Source organism: Centruroides vittatus, unplaced genomic scaffold (genome assembly GCF_030686945.1).
Source record: "Centruroides vittatus isolate TY-2023 unplaced genomic scaffold, ASM3068694v2 contig_393, whole genome shotgun sequence".
Classification (NCBI taxonomy): domain Eukaryota; kingdom Metazoa; phylum Arthropoda; class Arachnida; order Scorpiones; family Buthidae; genus Centruroides; species Centruroides vittatus.
Window position 1 is genome coordinate 1,682,648 of NW_027122209.1, and position 22,495 is coordinate 1,705,142.

The 22,495-nt window shown below is 29.8% G+C and overlaps 3 protein-coding genes across 5 annotated transcripts in view; 1 reads left to right on the forward strand and 2 right to left on the reverse strand.

The window, feature by feature from the left end:
- LOC136976092 (S-adenosylmethionine synthase-like) overlaps positions 1–22,495 on the forward strand; it is a 274,541-nt gene that overhangs the window by 125,622 nt on the left and 126,424 nt on the right. The window lies entirely within an intron of this gene.
- LOC136976094 (uncharacterized) lies at positions 1,041–9,173 on the reverse strand. The gene is made up of 4 exons (XM_067271310.1): positions 7,878–9,173; positions 6,504–6,566; positions 5,741–6,121; positions 1,041–2,562 (listed from the first exon to the last, which is right to left on the reverse strand). The coding sequence occupies exons 1-4, from the start codon at positions 7,924–7,926 to the stop codon at positions 2,333–2,335; spliced, it is 723 nt and encodes a 240-aa protein (XP_067127411.1). The 5' UTR covers positions 7,927–9,173; the 3' UTR covers positions 1,041–2,332.
- The window catches only part of LOC136976088 (serine-rich adhesin for platelets), a 73,667-nt gene continuing 60,479 nt past the window's right edge, over positions 9,308–22,495 (reverse strand). Inside the window, exons 9-12 of one of the 3 annotated variants that reach the window (XM_067271293.1) lie at positions 20,463–20,533; positions 20,044–20,097; positions 14,239–14,287; positions 9,308–12,083 (exon numbers count right to left, since the gene is read on the reverse strand). In XM_067271293.1, the coding sequence (XP_067127394.1) occupies positions 11,937–12,083; positions 14,239–14,287; positions 20,044–20,097; positions 20,463–20,533 (321 nt within the window). In that variant the 3' untranslated portion in view covers positions 9,308–11,936. The remainder of the gene's footprint in view (positions 12,084–14,238; positions 14,288–20,043; positions 20,098–20,462; positions 20,534–22,495) is intronic. The other 2 variants (XM_067271294.1, XM_067271295.1) reach the window with 2 other exon arrangements.

Genomic DNA, 22,495 nt, shown 5'->3' on the forward strand with positions numbered 1-22,495 from the left:
AAAAATTACATTTTAGTTTTTTTTTTAATCCGAGTACTAAATTATTCAATGAAAAAAATTCTGTAAACAACTTTTATTGATTTCTTTTCCAAAATTTCATATATAAACTGCGAGTACTCAAAAATATTATTTACTTTACACACACTTCTTAATGTTAATATATATGATGATAAATTGAAGAAAGTATATTTATATAAAGCTAAGAGGTCGAGAGAAAATAAATCATTAATCCTGTAATTACTCTCTTCTAATTGCATGGGACATGATTCTTGACAGTATTTAAGTGGACAGAAAATCTAATCATTTTTCCCTTTATTAAAATTTTGAATCAATCTTAAATTTGTTTACTTAAACATTAATTTTTTTTTTAACTTGAAATTTTTTCCACTTCTAAAAATTAATTTTTTTTTTCCTGCTGAAAACAGTTTTTACTTATTTATTTTCTTACATTTTCAATAATAATATAATTTTTGTAATTTATCTTGTTATAAATAACGCTTTAATTATCTTGTCATTATAATAAATAGATGAAATTATTCATCGTAATCCATTGGAAAAAAATGATGTAAAAAATCGATTGATAAAAATTCAAATTCTCGAAGGTTTTTCCCATTTTTGGTCTTGCTAATTTTAAATTTATATTTAAAAAAAAAAACAATTTTTTTTCCTCTCTTCTACTCAAACCACCTTACGATAGCTCGAAGATATCTTAATTTTGAAACCGTAAATTAACGGAATAAATACGCTAAAGAACTCACTAAAAACAAAACCTAATTTTATTTCGTTTTATAACTAAAAGATTTGAAAAAAAATTTCGCATTATTTTTTCAAGCGCGTGACACCGGACGATTTTCGGTGTAAATTGAAAAGCTTAATCCCCGAATTTCTTCAATTTATCCCATTAATCCCTAGAAATCTTTAACGTCCCGCCGTGTTACTAATAGCAGCGACATCACGTGTCGACAATTAACACTATTAACACTAAGGACGCGAAAATGGCGCCGTATTCTCTCCCTTTTTTTTTATGGAAACGTCACGAATGTAATATCGACTTTTATTCATTTTCAACTTTCTTATTACAAATAAGCATACAATATCCATATTTCATATAGGACATCTCTATGAAGAACAAGCGAATCTGATGATCTTTCGCGCGATTTATCGCAATTTTTTCTTCTTTTTGTTTTTTAATAAGAAATAAAAGCATAGCTTGTGGCTACTAAATAATAACAACGTGTATATATATATATTTATATGTATATTATAACGACACTTTGATCCTTTATCACATAAGTGAAATATTTCAAACTTGAAAAGAAAGGCTCCATATTTTTTTTTCTACATTTAAAACTGGCAACACTTCTCTACATCCGCCATTTTGTTTCCGGGATCAACAATTATTCAACTTGGTACGTTGGCTTTTACGATAAAAAACATTTTTAAAATTCAAATTCCGTAGATATACACAAATACGGCAAGAAAATTCAAAGAACAGAAGGCGAAGATTCGTTCGTGGAGCTTGCATAGATAATACATGAACATTTAAACATATGTTTTATGGTCATACACGGGGAGAACAAAACGGCACCCTTTTTTAAATAAACAAATTTTTTTACAAGCTCGACAACATAATTTGCAATAAGAAAAAATAAAATTATAAATGAATTCAGCAAAGAAACCAACGATAAAGGATCAAATCGACTCATCACTCTGCTGTATGCGTGTGTATGTGTGCGCGCGTGCGTGTGTATGTGTGTGTGTATTTATATAATTTTGTAGATTTAATTAGCTCGCGGATAAAATTACAGATAAAACTCGAGAATAAAAACTTGTTGCGCTCTAACTCTATACATCCATTTTTTCCTCCTCGTATATATTATTCTTTTTTTTTTTTTTTTTTTTGATAAAATTACAACATCGACACTTTAAAATAACAAATTACGCACGCTCGATTATTTGATTTCTTAAAAAATAAAAATTCGTTACGTGATATGTTTCCTCTCTATACATATATTATATATTTGTGTAGACACATATATAATGTATGTATATAGAAGACGATGCGTAGTCATACCCCGATTTAACTCCGTTTAACGTTACTTTCTATTGGTTCGGCGTATGATAGAATGGTCCGAATAGATTTTTCTTTTTTTATATGTATCGAGAAATGATCGATCCGTGTAAATTCAGGGTAAGACTGGAGCTCGTCTGTTATATAATTTGGTTCCACAAAAAATGGCAGTACAGTTATATAATATCTAGCACAACAATTACAGCGAAACACAATTAGCACCTGAGAACTGGTCCACACTCATTATAACGACAATGGCTCTTATCGTACGTCTTCGTGACATACTTCCATGTAATCGGGATCACGAAATACGTCTTTAACCATTTCTTTCAACATTGTGTAGCGAGGTATGATTGGATATGATTTTGAGTCTCTATACGCCACGTTCAGTATGTGTATGATGTTCCTTAGATTGGAATATTTCTTTAACAGGCGATAAAGATCATTAATCAGTTGGATATTCTCGTCTTCCACTTCTTGAACACTTAAACCTAGCATTAAAAAAAATAACGATATTTTAGAAGTGTTGCCATATTTCATTCTTTATTACGTCAACTCGTAACGCCGTTCCGTCAAGTCGATTCGCCGCCGGCTTCGTGACATCATTGGATAAATTACCGTCATTTATCATGACGTCACGCGCTCCCTAGTGGCCAATTACGTCACGATATAGTCGCGCTTATGACGTCACGCAATGGTAATAAATACCCATAGGCGTTGACATCATAAATCGCTTTAGCCCGGTCTGACGTCACGTCCGATAAAAAAAAAATAAATAACTTTCCGTAATCAATCGTTAAAAAAGTGGGGGATTTTGGCATAAAATTCAAATTTCAAACGTGCAACTATTATAAATTACGTGGCCAAAATGTCACAATAAAAAATTGATCAGGCAGATTATAATCCTGACGTCACACCGAAAACTTTATGCTATCGAATATTACATCGGAGTGTAATAAATTTTTCTTTTATTCCTTCGCGAAACTTCAGTCGAATAAGCATTTATTTAGAAATAAATTTTACAAACGTATGACCTAAAAATCGTAACTAGTGTGATATCGCTGACGTCATAGAAAGATAGAGAAACGCCAGTCTGCTGTGACGTCAAACAGTGAATACTAATTTAAACCCGAAACAATAAAAATTAACATCCGTTTTAGGAGAAAAAGAATGTAGGAGGATTGAAAAAGAATCAATTTTCCACCAAAAAACACACGACAATAATTTGTTTTCCATTAATCATCCTCTTTAAGGATATTTGACATACGAAGCAGGTTAACGACCTTCCCGGTAATTACAGTTAAACCTTAAATCTTTCAAGGCACATGATTGCGTTGTTTATTCCTCGCGGGACGATAATCAAAACAGTTTAGTATTCGAAAACGACGGAGAAAGCTGTCACTCTGGTTGTCGTCACCGAACCCGGCATAAACGGTGAGTAATTATGACGTAACACACATGCTAATGAGCGTGGCGTGACAATTACCACGTAAAAAATGAGTAATTGTGATGTAACCGTTTCGTCACGCCGAACACGTCGGGCGGAATTTTTATGCGAATTTTTCGACACTAGAGGCTGTGCTCGATTGAAAAATTACTATTAATTTTCTTTATATATATATATATATATATATATATATATATATATAACGAAAGGAATTGTTAGTTAATTAAATTTAAACCGTAATTGCTAAAATGGTGCCATTTAGACGAATCTTCGGCTATTAATGGCATTGCTAGAGGATAAAAACGTAGACTGATTTAGTTATCAACATTATCATTACTAAGCTAGATGTTCGCCATTAAATGAGGTAATGTCTTGCTAAAGATAAACTATATGCGGTGCCATTTTATTATTCGTTTAAAAAAAAAGAAATAAAAATTACTTGCGGGCATAAATAAAAGATTTAAAAATAATTTTCTGAAAATTCAACGAGTATGAGAAGTTTGAAGGAGAGAGAGAAGAGCCATTTCCATTTAAAAAATGTATGGTGCCGAAATTAATTATCAACAGATTTTTTCGTCCGCTCGCATTTAATAAAATTACTTTTTACCTATCGAATCGGCCAAACGTGAAGAATCGAAACAAGTAAACAACATCCTAATTAAAGCATAAAAATAATATCCGCTATATATTTTTCGAAACTTCGCGAAAACATGTCTATTTATAAAAAAAAAGCGTGTATATATATTTTCTAAAAGTAATTCGGGTGAATTTAATGATGTAGTCGGCTGCAAAATATGATGCCATGTTCGCAATTACTAACTACGCCACCTTCGTTTAAAAAGGGAAATGACGTATGATCCCGCCTCGTTTTCATTTTTTGGGAAATTAACAGGAAATGACGCAGAAAGTTTTTTGAGATCACGTGTTCTCTTTCATTTTCATAACTTTTTTCTTTTTGAAAAAACCGCAACATTTTTTTTAAAATAACTTTCATAGATAATAATGCAATTGATTTTCCCCCAATTACCTATCAACCTGTCTAATAAATTTTTAAACAGAAAGGTAAAAAAAATTAGATGTCTTTTAACACGCTAGATGGCACAACAGCAGACGATAGATTTTATACATACAATCTATCGTCTGCATGTATATATAGCCTATATATACGCGCGCGAACACGTTTTAATTTAAATTTTTAAATCTAGATTTTAAAATGAATTTTGCATAAAATAATATGTATTAAATAAAAATGTAAACTCAAAACTTTTCTGAATTTGTGTAGTTTTGTTTCTTTTAAAGACGAGAAAAAGTAACAAATTTACGTTGTTTGTAAAAATATTATATATCCGCTTTATAACGCATCAAATAAGATCTAAAATGCATTTATATAGAGTTCAAAAATTACTCCCGCTCTCCTCCCCCTTTACGTCACTAAAATATTTAAATATTCAAATTCGGTCCCTCTTGCGGAGTTAGAAATAAGCATTTAAAAAGAAAATAAATAGTAGTAATAAATAAATCTGATGGTTCCGAAACAAATCCAAAAATTGCAATTTTTTACGTTAAAAAATAATAATAATATAAATATAAATTGCTTCAATACATTCTAATTTATTCAACTTTTACTGCCATCTGGTGTGCCGGTTACGAACATTTTTAAATTTTACTTTCTAATTATTCGAATGAATTTTAGTAATAATAATAAATATATTACTTGCTTAATTAAACATTTAAAAATTCCTTTAAAATATAAGTTAATTATAACTTATATATAAAATACTATTTTATACAGATTTATACAGTATATAAATATATACAGCATCCTGGTTTCTAAAAATAGCAAGCGATCCCGCCATTAATAAATTTGTTCTTTGCAAGCCGATAGAGTTGAAGCTCGTAATCTTAAAACACGCGAAAGAGCATTCCATCGAGCAAATTAAAATATTTAGAAACAGATCAGTAATTAAAACTTTACTTAATTTTCAAAGCTTAAGGGATTTTCATTTCGGTAGATTGGCAAAATTCCCTAGAATTAAACGCTAACCAAAGCGAAAATTTCATTTCTGGCCGTTTAAACTTTTAAAACTGCAACTATTAAATTTAACATCTTGCTCTTTGAAGAGGCAATCATCAAAAGGTAAACGATTGGAGGAGAGAGAAGAGAAGGAACAAATTGATTTTTAAAGCTTAAATATTTAATTAAAAACAATAAAAATCGTCACCTTCGAAACGAGCTTTCCTTTCTCTTTCTCTAGCTTCTTCCTCGGCTTGTTTCTGTGCTGGACTTTTGCCGGGTTCTCTCGTTTCTGCTGCTTTCTCTAGTGCGGCGCAAGCTCTTAGGACGTAAGTGGTCACCTGCTCCTGTTTCTCCTGTCGAGGGACGTCCAGTAATACCCAATATTGAGTATCGAGTTGGATGACATCTTTGATCATATTCTTCAACAGTTGATATCTTCTCAAAACATTTCTTTCGGCTTTCGACGAGTCGTATCTTTCGTGAAGGGTGGTCAGAGAACTTTTTACCGTATTATACGATTCGCCTATCTTGGTGGTGACTGTACGCACGCGATCGTTAGTTTGTATGGTTCCTTCTCGTGTGTGATCTGCAAGAAAAGTAGAAATTTACCTTTTTAAATCTTCTCGACAACGATTCGTCTCTAAATACTACCGCAAAACTCACCTCTTCTAACGGGATCTCGTTATGGCTCCGATATTTTATCCTATCTGCATCGTACCATTAATATTCCTATAAATACATTTCCAATACTACTACTAGCTAGGGGTCATCTAAGGGAAAACCCACTAAGTACGCGTCGTGTTAAGCTATCGCTAAAACTAGGGAGAAATGGTTACTATAGCAACTAGAGTGAAAGTGTTTTCTAACACGGAAACTAATACCCCATATCTTTTAAGTCGAAATCATCATTAAGTTCATCATTATCATCATCGAATAACAGGTGATTGGATAATTTAATTATATCTTACCATATTCCACTTCTTGAACGAATTTCTTTACAGAGGTCGTAAATTTTCCCACCAAATTGGATCCTAATTAAAAAAATAAGTTTTTTTTATATTATTCACAGTTTTAAAATATAAATAATTTAAGTAAAATAGAAAATAAAAGGTTGAAGATGACATTAATAAAGATAAATTGTTAAATGCTCCTTACTTTCTTCTTCACAGTTACTCTCTTTCACTTAAAGAGGAATTGCGGTTTAGTGCAAGCTGGAACATTACTTTTAAATTAAAAGGATCAAAAAATCAGGAGTGTAATGCTCCTGTATCGATTTTTACAAGTTTGTCTTAGCAAAATCTAGAATTGTCTTATTATTACTTTTTTTTAACTCTCTTAGAACCAATTCTGTAAATAGAGTCGCCCGTTTAACAGCACAAAATATATCCTTATTATTTAGCAAAAAAAAAAACAATAAATTAATAATAAATTTTATTTTATTTGCTAGATAATAAACTATCGACGAGATGCTTCTTTACCTAGAAATTACAATATATCTTGAATTGTCTGATAGTTTGTTCAGTCTTCTCGTAGACTGGAGGATATTGACCTCTTCGGATTTTGACATTTTCTGTAGGAGACAAGGCCCAGGGGGTCGTATCGAGTAACGAAATAGTTTGACAACAACTATGACGTATTAACTTGGCATTTAACATAAACTCGCGTACATATATAAATGCCATTTCTCTTCACGAAGCGACATTGTTTCGAAATTCCGAAGAGAATTTTAATATGACGACAAACGGACGTTTTTTAAATTAAATTTTAATTTTAAAAATTCTAATTTCAAGTAAATGCAAAGTGCATAATGTCGACCATTGTTTAAAGAATTTAATTTCGATGGCTAAATAATACTTTTTTTCCATTTTTTTTAGTTTAAGCGCTCGCTTGATAAAAATATCCCGCTAACGGCTCTTGTAAAGGTGCCTTTCCTGTACGAATGATTACTCATGCAGAGAAGATGCACTTCAGGGGAGCGGCTGTTGTTATAATTAGCAAATAGGGGGGATTGGCGAAGAGTTTTCTTATTATTAAGAGGAGGAAAGAGGACGTGGTTTAAGCCATTGATTCCCGGATCGCTTATACGCGATCAATTTTCCGGTCACACCGAGATATATACGGTTAAGAGGCCCGTTTAGTTTAGGGAAGCAAGTTTGCACTGTTGCTACTTGGCCGACTGCCCAGTATCACATCAGCAACCTGCTGCTCCTTCTCTCGACTCGAGGGGGTAGAAAAAGGATAAGAGATGAAGTTAGTAACAGACGAAAAGCCATCGATCGAGATTTTATTTTATTTTTTAAAAAATGACCTTGGAAGAGGTCATAAATGAGATATCAACTTACTACTTTCGGTTCGTTGGGTCTCTTTCTTTCGGTCATATTTGGGTGGCATCGCTGATTATCCTTGGATGAAAATGACTAGCAGTGCACATCCCTGCCAAACGAAGTATCCTCTCACCTCACGAGCCTGGTGTACGCTCGACGCCAACGCACCAGACGTGCGCAGTGTTCGATGGCGTCATAACGGACATGGAAAGTGAGAATGCCAATTCGAATTTCGATCTGGAAATTATCTTCCGAGCGAAGACGTCGTCTTGTATAACTCTCTTCGTCTCGAAAAACGTTACATTTGTTTTATCTGCAAACAAATATTTAACGACGAGAGGAAAAAAATATATATCCCGTTAGAAGGAAACTTTTAGAGATAAATGTGACGTAGTGGGGAGAAAACATCCCTAATGCGAGATGCTACTTTAAATAGAAAGATTTTAAATGGGAAGAGGCTTTTTGGATGCGGGGAAACGTCTCCTACTGTAAAATAGCGGTTTTATTTTACGGCTTGGTATATTTTTGGAAACAATGTCGAGATTTAGAATGCTAAACGAGAAGAGGATAAGAGGTACGAGTGACCCGCGGCCGTCCTTTTCGAATCTCTCTCTGCTCCTTTCTCGTTTTTAGCAATCACGAAGCGGTTTCTCTCTCCTCGCATGGGATATAAAAAAGTCGGATGGTGTTCACGAAAATTTCGATTCCGATATTCTGACTGTTAAAAAGTTTTCTGGTATATTACGAAACATTATTGAATTTTTTCTCTTCTTTGATCGATACAATTCGTTTCTTTCCCCGGGAGTGTATACGTATGCTGGATAATCGTTTTACTTTTTTTTTTTTTTGCTCCAAAAAAAGGCTGAAAGTCGAGTGTTGTAGCTCACGAAAAATATTTTTCAACTTGCAGCATTCTCTAGAAAGAGGAGGGAAAAAAAGCGCTAAGGTAGCGATCACGTCCGTCGACGTCATCGATTTTCCCTCTGATCTGTTAAGTAAAAACAAAAGATCAGTTTGCTGCCAAATTGTTAATGTTTACGGAAAGATCAGTTTTCTATGGAGTAAAATATCTGAAAAAAATCAATTTTTAATTTACTTAAATTTAGTTCAAATAAAATATATTACTTTAAAAGGTCCTCTTGCCTTCAAAATGTTGAATTATATTCTCTTCACAAAACTATCTTTGGCATCTTAGTGAATGTAATTATGGAAAGATGCCTGAAATCATGCTAGAAAATATTTTTAAAAAATTAAATAATATAATTTAGATTTATTCGTGTATTCCTTCTGATTAGATTTATAAGCCATTAATTTTAAAATAATGTGGATCTTGGACATAATTATGTAATTTCTGTCTGCCCGTGGCAAAATTCCGACCGTTGCAGATGCAAAATTGCTTAATCTTCTGTGATACCTCCGAGTGCTGTTCCGAAATCAAACAAATCGACACCATATAAATATTTTTATTGTCATCAGATATACATACCAGAAGAGATGAACAGTAAAAGTTAAATAATATTAAATTCATCCAAAATACTTATAAGGTGGCACAAGAGTGAAGTGGCCTTCTTAAGGGGAGGGGGAAAAAATTAAACATTGCACAGTAGTTTATTAATCTAACAATCTACCACATTTTATGTTCTCTCTAAGTATGCCGTTTAACCGTTCCTTGGAGCGGACGAGCGATGCTCTGGACATTTTGCCGAGCTTTACGGAATGGGTCACGTTAATTTAACCATTAGTAAAAATTGCATATTAATGAATGATCTAAAAATTAATATTTAAAAAATAAATTAATATGTTAGATATATATTGCGGATAAAGAGGTAAAACTCCTAATCCTTTTGTCGTGTCTCGGGGATAGCATAGATGGTTCCAACTATCTCATTGATAATCAATAAATTCTATCTCCTTTCCAATAATAAGTTGCACTTGGAATATCTACACTACTTGATAATTTTTTTCATTTACTGCAGGATAAAGAATTTTGATATAGAACTTACAAAAATAACTGTCAAAACTTTGTACCGAGGAGTGCGAAATCCGAGACCGAAATCAGAACGCCGAGATAAAAACTTTAACTTTAAGGATGATTTAACATTTATTAGCCTAAGTTAGGATAGAATAATGTTGAATTATTAAATAGTCATTTCACGCGCACATACATTCATAGAAACATTCGAATATTTCTAACACGTAGGAAAAGAATCACGAGTCGTTCCTCGCACGTTTTCCAAACTGATCACGAGTGAAAAACAAAGCCTAGCAATTACGCAGGCAAAAACCTGAGTTGACTCGCCACAAAATATGTGACTAGAAATCTTAAATGAGGAACCATTATGCATCTCAAGCATTTATTCCTTACAAACAACTGCCAAAAAAGAAGAGTAACTTTTATGAATTATTAATAATAATATCTCAAAACATGAGTTTCCTTAAGGAAACAAATGGGTAACCGATCACATATGTTTATAAACATTCATCCAGAAAATCGCTCTAATTTTTACACTACTGGAAATTGCACTGTAAATATGGAATTAAAATTTTCATTTTATTATATAGGAAACTATTATTATTATTATTATTATACTATCCACTAAGTTTATCTTTTACACCAAAAACATTTAAATACTACAAAATGTGACAAATGGCATATCACGAAGACTTTACAAAGCACTAAATGAGCTATCGCTGTCTACTGGATGAGGACTGAAAAACGTCCAGATATTGATGATAAATAATGACTTTGCAAGTTAAACATGCAAAGTATTCTGGTTCGCCTCCAGACACAACTTATGCAGATTTGCTTCTGAACAAGTTTGATGTAATGCTTGTGTGCAAGTGAAGCAGATAATGAATGTTAATCAATTGCACATCTAAAAAGTTCTACTAGTTATTTGAAATTAAAAATAATAAAAAAGCCAATGATGATAGTCAATATGGCCATAAATTTTCAAATCCTCGAGGGGACAATTTCAATATAATCATGCAACTAATTGTTGTAGTAGTAATAACAATAATAATAAAAAGGAAGGCAGTGATATTCAAATGAACAAAACCTATCAAAGTTAACAAGAAGAATGTTTTAATACAATAATGCGAAAAAAAATCTGTTTGGCAGGACAATGTGTGGTATCTATAAAGTGACATAAATGGAAAAAGGCACCACTATCACATAAACAGACCTAATCTGAAATTTTGTTAAATAAAAATTAACCGAATTCTCAAGAAGGAAGATCCAACAAGAGTAAACTATTTATATACATAAAACATTGCATTTGTGATATCACAAAATGTGCCCTAAGAGAAAACCATTTTGAAATGCATACAGAAAGAAATAACCAACATGAAAATAACTTATGTACTGTACATGTTAAAAAAAAATATCACTGAAAAATTACTATTATTATATTTTTGTTTCCAATTAATGCAAATGACTAGAGACAAAATGTCCAGAAGAGAAAAATTAAGTGCAAAAAACTGATAATGTCTTAAATATAGTTTTCCAACAATGTAATTTATAGTCCTTTGTTTTTAGTCAATAACTTAAATTATTACAATTCTACAAATATGTACTTTTACTTTGCGCAGTTCCAATTTTGTCTACTTATAAACATTTTGGCTCGGAGAGCCAGCATGCATTAATTATTTCTAGACAGACCATATTTTGAAATTGCAAGTGTGGCTTCGCGTCATCTTAAACATAAATTAAGGTTTTAAAATTATATATAATATATATATAACAAATATTATGTATATATACAAATATTTTTTCTCTAAATTGTAACAACTAGCAATAATTATATAATAGTTTTGAACTATTACTTGAAAAAAAAAATGTAAATGTATGAATATATATGTGGTGTGTGTGTGTGTATATATATAAAAAGAAAAATAATAATAATAATAATCAATAAATGAAAAATATGAAGTAATAATAAACTTAGAAGTAACCAAGATTCACATCGAGTGGAATGTTAACAATGTGTTTGTATCAATCGAATTACATGTTATATATCCAGAGAATGTGGATGATAAAGAAATAAGTACAAAAATATTAATAGCATCTGCAATTAGTTATATAAACGAGGTGGAATGGCACAGTTCGGCCGAAGAAATGGAACGTTGAATCGAATTACAGCGTGCGGTGCTTTGAAGATTCTGGTTGATAGAACTCAATGATCTTGTAACCTGTTCCACTCTATTTCTAAGGTTGATCTGCTCCTAAAAAATGTTAAAATAGAATTTTGAATTAATTAATAGGCCTCTATAACATAAATGATAAAAAAAATCAACTAAATAAAATATATCTGGAAATAACTGATATATCATTTTAATGGCTACTTAATTTGACATTATCTTAGTTAAAAGAATTTAAAAATTTTTTAAAATAATTTAAGAGTGAATAAATAAATTTATTAGATAAATGCTACTTATCCTCACATTTAATCATATTTCAAATTTGTATTATAAAAAGAAATATTTAGGATGGAATACATATTCTTAACTAGATACTTTGAATGAGAATTTAATTACAATCATAATGTACTGATAAGATTAAATAATTTAGTTTAAGTACACTGCTTTTATTTGAAGCTATAACAAAATTTTATAAACATTCAGTTATCACACCATCAGGCCTCTAGAGAAAATAGAAACTAAATAAATGGAACTGCCATAGTTATGAAACATAAGCATAAACTTAACATCTTTTGTTTGTAAGTAAATAAATTAAATCACTTACTTGTTTCAAGTAACCAACATTTAATGAATTCTATTATCTTTAGTTTATTCTTTTTCTCTAGAGGCCTAATGATGGCATAACAACTCAAAATGTTTGTGTAATTGTTATATTATAGGTTCGGGTAAAATTGCATATGTGAAAATTGCTTGCTTTTGTTTTTGAAACACACGTCTTACTTTGCTTTTAAGAGCACACCTCACATACAACAGCATGGTCTTATGTGTGCCAGGTTGTTTTGGCTTATAAGAGCACTGTACTGTTGTGTCAATATAAATGTACTGATACTGTAACTATATAGTTACATCTCTATGGTAACCATTATTAGAAATGCTTTAGATACTAAAAAAGTTTTTAAGAATGAATTTTTAAGTACTTTGCAGAATATAGTGCCAATTTTTCCCCATCTAGACTCATACTCAGGCATAAGAGCATGCTCTTATATAAATTTTGTAAATTTACAAAGCATTTTATTTCTATAAAGTTTCAATTTCTATATAAATATTGGAGTTTGTTTTATGTATTTTATAAATACAACTTATTTATAAAGCTTAAAAGAATATGAACACAACACCAACCAAAATAAATGAATATTTTCCGTCACTGACTATACTATATAACCTAATTCAACATTCAGTGAGTCAGATATACTGTAATCACAAATGAAATCATTATAAAAACAAATGATAAAATTGATAATGCTCTTATTTAATAAAAAATTTTAAAACAATACCTTTTATGACAAAATATAAACATTTGAAAGTTCAAATCTGCAATCTTAGATTCCTTCAACTTTTAAAATCTGGCAAAGCACTTTATGGCCAAAGTCAAATAATTTTAAACTATTTAAATACCTCTCAACAAACAAAGTTATGATTACTTTCTTTTCTTTCGTTTGCACACACCATGTCATTAATTTGCATATTATATTTTTGTTCTAAATACATCAAAGAATAATATTCACTAACTTACATATATATCATATATATCATGTAATTTTAAATACTGTTATTCAATTTATACTGTAACTTCCTAATGAACATTCCAGTTTTGAACATTTCTGAAGAAAGTTTGTATATGAAGTTGCATACAACAGATACAGAAAATAAAAAATAATGAGTGAAAATTATTTCTAATACAAGAGAAATAACTGTTGTCTGTAGATAAATTTACAAATTATACCTTTAAAACAGTACTTCTCTAATTAGTTGATAGGGCAGACTGGCAGCAATGTTTTTTCAATGTGTCAGGAACCGGTACAATATTTTTATATTCAAGTGCCAGATGTTCACATAATGTTTTCTAGCAGTATAATGTTAATCAATATCAAATGTTTTTTGAAAACATAGCATTATTTTACCACATTTTCTATCCTGAAAATTCTCTGTAGACTGGCACCAGTCTACAGTCAGCTATTCCTAGTTGCATCATTTTAAAATACTTAATTGAATCTCTTCCAAAGTAAAGCATCTGTCAAATATTACAATTTATATCTATTTTATGCTGCATAATTTGCTATGTCTATCTATTACATCAAGCTTGCTACTGGTCTAAATTTAAGCATGATCAAATACCTTTGACTTTTTAAAAAATTAAATCATCAATAATATTAGATATTACTACTTCATAGAAACTTACTATTGAACATCTTTTAAAATGCTCTTCAAAAGCTTCTTTTATCTTAGAACTGTAATAAAAACAAAAAAAAACATTTATTTATAAATTATATTTTCTAATTAATTACTTTTTACGAATTTCAAAAACAAATATTAAAAAAAGATGAAAACATTCTCATGCAACCATTTAGATTTGCAAACCATTTGTGGATATCCAAAATGGCAAAAATTTAGTACTTACACAAGCAATTAGTATTAAAAAATATAAAGATCTTAAATTAATAATTGGTTGCTTTATAACTTATTTTAATTATAAAAACATCTCAACAATTAAAAAAAAAGCAATGATCATTTAATATAGCTGATTCTTCAAAAAATAAATAAATAAATAATAATTTTATATATCAATTATATATTAATAAATTTCATTAATTGATTTATTTTTACTTGAACAAAACTTCAGAAAATGTGTGTCAGAAAATTGAATCCATCTTGACAGTTAACTAGATACTATATATATATTCTTAATGTGAAGCTATCTTAAAATTGTCTTGATTTATTTATTTAGAATAAGTATGTAAAAGTATTACGATAATAAATGTATATATTTTAAAAACAACACACACATTATTTATGATAAAATATTGAATCTTTGTTATTTAAAAAAATGCCATGATTTATAACTTCTAATGGTTTAAATCTTAAAGATAAAAAGGAACAGCTTTCACCTTTGGAAAATGAAGCAATAATAGAGAAACCAGCCTTTTGGCAGTATTATGTATAATTAAACTGTAATTTACAGAGTGACATAAACCTCCCTTACTAATATAACTCCGATCATATATAGAAAATTTTTCCAATTATTAAGCAAATGACTACAATTTGCTTATCAGGAGTAGCTAATTTATTTTGTCATATCTACTACATTCTATTTTATTAGTATTATAGTAGAGTATATTGATAAAAGGTCCTACTTTTTGTAAAGAATCTCTCTAAGAGAAATTTTATATATAAAATTTATCTAGATTAGTTTCCTTCAAGTTCAATTTACTACAGTCTTCATAAATAATGAATTTCTTCACTGAAAGTAAAGTGAAAGTCAATGTTAACATGTCTGAAGTTTCTCTCAAACATTTTTCAGAATTTCACTTATTACTACTACTATTTAGTATTTTTTTATCAAAATACTTTCAACTGCTCAAAAACCGCTCAAAATTTTATCATAGATATCTTGTTGCATCTTCTATTAATTAAGCAATGTGGATCAATAATGAAGGCATTAATAAGTCTTCGTCATCAAAATTAGTGGTGAATTTTTCTAGCATTAGAACAGAAATTTTTGATTTTCCCATAAATTTTTACATTTGTTTTTTGGAATGAGATTTTAACAAAAATCACTTTGTTCATTTTCTACCCACCAAAGAATTTATCATAGACTCTCTAATAGAACAAACAATATTAAAATCATAAGTGACAAAGTTTTTTAAAGAATAAAATTTCTAATTTGTTCTTAGACAAATTTCATTCACAAATCTATAAGCAAATATTTAAAATTCAAAATTTTATACAGAGTCCAACAGGAATGTATGGCATTTCTAGGATTATGTATGACTTTTCATGGTGATAGGCACCAAAGCAGATGTTACATCTCCTTGGAGTGCCTATCACCATGGAAACAGTTTGTAGCTTTTGTCAGGTGATGCGATTTCTCAGTAATAAAATGGAGTTGTGCATTGTGCTTTTGTTGTTGAAATATTTTTAAAAAATAGTGATTCAGTAACTCACTCAGCAGAAGTTTCAAACTCATTTTAATATTGGGCATTATGGCATATTTCCAAGCCAGAACAGTATTCTGAAGTAGATGAAAAACCTGCAAATGATAGGTTCGGCAGTGCCATGGAAAGCTCATGAATGAACTGTTTGGACTTGTCTCACCAATTCAATGTTTTCACAAGTGAATAATAGCCCTCATCATTCAATGGTAAGACATGTTCATGCTCTGCAGATGTTGAAAGGTTAGTTTAAAGAATTTTACATTTAGATCTAAATTATCGTCCATACAAGATCATGGCTGTCCAAGAGCTATAGCAAAATGATTTCATGAACCAAAGGAAAGCTGGAAATTTTAAGGGATAATGTTGTGGTGATGATTTATGATGAGGTTCATTTTTGTGTCTTCAGATGCATTAACAAAAAGAATTTCTGTTATTGGTCATCAACAAATCTTCAGCAACTCCATCAACAGCAATCCAATCCCATTCATAGCAGATGTGTAACTCTATAGTATGAGTTAACCAAGTTCAGTGTAACTGGCCCTTACTCTTTGAGGCAAGGGGACAAACAATAACAGAAGTTAGTTCATTTATTTGTTTATAGCAATGCAACACACAGGCAATCTGACAAGAGGAATGCCTCCTGGGAGGACTTTCTATGGGAAACTGGCCTTATTTAGCTATTACTAATATGAAGGAAACTTGAAGAAAAAAAAACTAAGTGGCCAGCATGTTGGTGAGGCATAAACTCAAGACCAACTACCAGTGTTCAGTGGTTTTATCCACTTGGCCACTAGTGAGCTACCACTAACAATAACTTCACAACATTGTTGTGATGTTGCACAATTTCATTTTGCCAAAGCTGCAAAGGTACGACATAAACCATCAAACAATACAGTTTCAATAAGACAAGGCAACTGCCCATACAATGAGAGATTCAACGAATAAACTTTGACAAATGTTTCCTGGCAACTTATTTCTCTACATGGGGACATTCAGTGACTAGCTAAATCACCAACCTTTTGGCATGTGATTATTTTTTATGAGGCTACTTTAGTTTTTAAGTGTTTATCAAGAAACCACAAAATACTGATGCCCTCATACAAAGAAATCCAAGTGATTCAACAAAAATTTTTTCCTTTGTTTTTTTACAGTATTAATAGCATACATTTCTGTTTCTATTTAAAAAATTAAATTTTATTTTCATAAATAACTGTACAATTATTCTGAAAAAGTCATACTTCCTTGTTGGACCATGTATTATATATATATATATTTTTTTTAAATTGAGGTTGATTTTTAATGTGGGACCAGTATCAGTACATTAACAGTTGTGGTCAGCTGCAATTTGCCCATTACAAGTAAGCCAGGTCTAAAATGGAATTAGTTGGTTGGCTTGTCAGTAGAGACAAGGATGTCTCAATAAAATTATTCATGGTAAATGAAGATCTGAGACTAGTCTTCACTTAAAACAGATACTAGCTCAGCCAATAATTAGTCTAATTCACAAAATAACACCTTTTACCTATAACTGAGATAATTTTTATTGAGAAAAACTAACGTTTTAGCCGAAAACGTTAGTTTTTCTCAATAAAAATTATCTCAGCTATAGGTAAAAGGTGTTATTTTGTGAATTAGACTAGTCTTCACTACTTTCAATAATATCAAAGTTTGGTATCCAATAGCAAAAGGAGCTTAAGTGGTATATTCAAAGTCATGCCTGCCAAGAAAACATATACTAGGTGCTGTAACATGCAGTTTGATGTTCAAATATGCAACATATGCCACCTACTGCTATAGGATACCAAAACTTTGGTACTGTTGGTAGTAGTTAAGACTAGGTTCCCCAGAGTTTCTGCCAACCCATATTTTATAACAACAGTATATATGTAACTAGATAGTCTTCTGCAAATTTAATGCCTAATTACCGATTTTAATCTCATCTTTTAGTTCTTTAAAAAAATTTTAATTCATAATGTGTTCATGTCACAGTGATATATTTAAGCATTATCTGAAAATAGACAAAACTATAAAAGAACTCATACTTAAGTTGCTTCCAATTTTTATGCTCCAGTAAAACAGTTTTTCTATTATGTTTCATTCTTGTAGAGAGAAAGAGAAAATTAATATCATATAATCTCCAGTGTGTGTGTGTGTGTGTGTGTGTGTGTTTGTGTTTGTGCGTGTGTATATAAAAATGATATTCAAGCTAAAAAGAACCAAAACCTAAATACAAAACACATTTTGTTTCAACTGGAACCAAATGATGCGTACTCAGTTCCTACTCATTAAAAATATTTACAAAGTCTCAAAAATAAAAACACTGCTAATTTAATCAAACAAGTCTTAATTTAAAACTAAATAAATACATTTAAAGTCTTTAGACTCAATTCTCAAGTAATGATGTATTTAAAGACAAAACTTCTAAATGTTAAATTAAGACTTTAGTGAATTAGAGGAGTTTTCGTTTGTTTTTGAGATTTTACGCATCTTAAGAATTCAAGAATATGTTGGCCTTCATTCAAGATCTAAAAATAGGTTTATTGTAAAAAACATTTACACACCTTAAGAGAAGGTTGTGTAAATGATACAGATGCTGAGTCCCCATCCGGAACATACAGAATGTTATATTAATAAATTCTCACTTCTCACATTTATTTAATAGCTGTTCTTGCATCATATTTTATGTAATTTTTTAGTTTTTGAATGTACTTGAGTAGAATAGACATGAAATCCATAAGTTAAAATAAATTTTCCCCCTTGAATCCAGCATGTGGCTTATTACCACAAATCAGGATCTTATAATTTTTTTTTCTGGCTGAATATTAAAAGTTTTACTTTCTTAATTTTGTTTATTGCACACTTCCTTTCAATGGACACAAAATTAACATATCATGATGTACGGTACAGTTAATTGTCATTTTATTAACAATTCATTCATTCATTTTTTTTTTTTTTTTAAATATTCAACAGAAGTTTTACTATTTAAAATCCAAACAGAATACTCATCTAATATTAGGAACTGTCCCTGGTGTTTCATATCATTTTGCAATTTTCTTCTTCTCCGTGTTACAACTTGTATAATAATTCTTTATATACATAATATTACTTTTATATATATTGAATAAATAATTATTAAATTTTTAAAATATCATTTACAAAAATTAATCAATGATAACTTAACAGCAGTTTTTTGTCTTGGTATAATATGGAGTAGCTAAAAAAATGGGTTAATGGCATTTAAATGGATGCAGACTAATATCTATAGCTGATTAGACAGATGCTTAATATAGTTTTAATAGCAAACAATACATGTCTATGGTGACCCAATGTAAACATTACTCACAAGTAGTAGATTCGTTGATGCTGGCAAGGCACTTCACTATGGATTCAAGGGATAACATTTAAATATGTGTTCTAGATGGTTGGCTCACAGTGACACCAAATCTATTTCTCACAAGTAAACTTCTGAATCACTCAGTATGATTAATAATCATGATAATCAAGTTTCAGAAGAAAATGCACAATATGCAAAAAGTTAAAGAGTAGAGAAAATTTGGTGCATTTAGAAAAAGATATTGTAATTTCTCCAATTTGTTATAAATTTTGTTAGCCAAATTAAGATGTTTGAAGAATCAACTGCATTAAAATTAATATAAAATGTAAAATATTAAACAAAATATTCAACATGCACAAAACAATAATGTCATATGCAAAATACTTCATTAAAATTACAACATTTAACATAAAAAGCAAACACTGATACTTTGTAAAATTTTTAATATCTGTAAAATGTTAGCAAAACAAAACAACTAAATATGCATAATATTCAATATTTAAGCAAACAATAAGTAACAAATCTCAATTATGGACAATCATAAGTAAGCAATTACAAAATTATTTGTATATAAAAAAATAACCATGTTTGATAATGTTTCGTCATTTGATATTCTATTTGAATAAATGTGTAACGTGCAATCAATGCCTGACAAACAAGCATGCAGTGAGTCTCAATATTTTTGATAGTATAAGGGAAAAAAACAAAAGATTCCTACCTTGCCGATCCGGAAACTGATGTCCAGGAATTTGCATAAAATGAAATATAGTTACTATCAATTAAAAAATCACAATAAAATAATTTCGATCATGCAAATAATTTTCATTTAAGTCCAATTTCTTTTAAAGTATACCAATATAAAATTCAAAATTTTTACAGAATATAATTAAATTGTCAATAATTATTTAATTTCTGTATAATTTTCAAATATTTGAGAAATTTTTTAATTTTATAAGTAATTTTTTAACAGCATTATTCAAACTGTAGGTATACATTAAGCTATAGTTATCACAAAACTTTCACAAGCAATTTTGCACAATCAAACATTTAAGATATTAAATTTTGAGACATGAAAACAGGCAAACAAAACACTGTTTTCTTTCTAACAAACTGCATAATTCAGAGCAACAATCTCACCTTACTAATGTTCCGTTTGAAGCATCATCCGCCGATAATTCTTGTGACAAGTTGTTTGTCCATAATCGAGACTTAAATTATATAAAAAAAAAAAAAAAATTTAATCAATAGTGTTTACATTTGGGAATTTATTTGGAAAATTTGCAGACAAATTTCTAACTTTAATCATCTTTTCTAAAATAAATTATAAATAAGACTGCAAAAATATATTTAAATAAACTCGCTTTATGAACATATTATGCTTGATGAAATGCTGAAAACACTCTCATATTAATCTTTTATTTTTGAATCTCTCAGTTATGATGTGTGACAATATATTTGTAAAAATTATCAAGATTATAGCTCAAACAATCATCTTTCAGTATTGCTTTTTACTGTAAAAAAGATCTCTCCATTTCTACTGACAACAGTCAAGCAAATATAAAACTATTTTGTTCAATTGTCAAAATCAATATTGAGAAAAACATGTTCATCATTAAAGCAGTTCAAAATATTACAAACACTTTTGAGACCAAAATTTTTATTGTAACTTGAGTAAATTTTGCAAAAAAGTCCTTTCTGATCTTGTAAATAAGTTTGAACAGTATCCATTGCATTGAATACATTTTTAATTGTCAAGCAGTGAGTTTCAAACTTTATGTCCACTAAAAAAGATAAATTTAAGTAAACATAAATAAGCTGATTATGTGTAAAAATTGATATCTGTTAAACTGATAAGATTTTCAATGACTTAAACTTTCCTCATCCTTTACTTTCAAAAATTTATAGAACTTTTTGTAATGTTTGGCATGAAAATTAATAGCCTTGATCCATGTCCAATCTTATTAAAACCAGTTCCAGTAGAAGAGAAATATCAACAAAAATTTCTCTATATGTAAACTCTTGTCAATGAGTTTTTTCCAGAACTTGCTTGCAATTTCTGTCATAGTTATCAGCAACAGAAAAGTTCTTTTGAATATTATCAGCAACTAAAGTTCATTGAAAGTGCCAAACACATAACGAAAGTTATTTTTAGAAATATTTTGCATCTTATTATCCAAAATATAACCAACTTTTAGTATTGTTCAGTACCATTGGTGACCAAAAGTAAGAGTTTTCATAAAGAATATTGTTTTGATAGATATCACATGTTTTCATTACTACTTAAATGTGTATAGTCTTTCATTAGACCCAAAAATATCAAAAATGGCTTAAAACCTTTTACTTCTGGTGACAACTACAATTAAAACAATGAAGTTGTCTTTATAGTTTGTAGTTTTGTCAAAGCAGCCTAATAAAGACAAGAACATTTGGATGTCTTATCTTCTCAATTGTATCATTGTATACTTCATCAGCGTATTTACAGATACAAGTGTATCAAGACATACTTGCATCTCTAAATACTCTTACTCTAAACACATCTTGATCTAAATACTCACACATTTTGATTGAAAATCTTCTACTTAAAATACTTCTTGAGAAACCCTTTAAAAGGTTAGGTGCTCCTTTGTTAGATGCAGATGCAGACCACCTCTTAATTTGAAAGTTCTTGTTTGATTTAAAATTAATTTCAACAACTTAATTCACTAAAATAGTATTTTAAAGTTTGTATATTCTGAACATCTTCCAAAAATATGTTCATATTATTCATGTATGCTTGAAACCTCAAATATGCTCACATATTTTCAAACAAGATCTAAGTCTAAGGTCATTTCAGTATGCCTGAAATGTGTCTGGATTTTTCTAACTGATAACTTAAAACATGCTTTATATTGTTCCAGAATATTTTATGCAGCCTTAATTATAAATAAATAAAAACCTAAAATTTTAGTAAATTGTTATAAAAACTACCATATTTTCTAATGTACACATCTTATTTTCAAATTAACTTTAAACAATGCATAACATTGTTGTGCTTATGGAAATGTTATCAATTCAAGAAAAAGGAATCGTTAATTTCTAATCAATACCTTTACAAATATAGAAACAATTTTTGTATGAAAGAAGAAAAACTAAAGTGGAAAATAATAATTAAAAAAAAAATAATCACACAG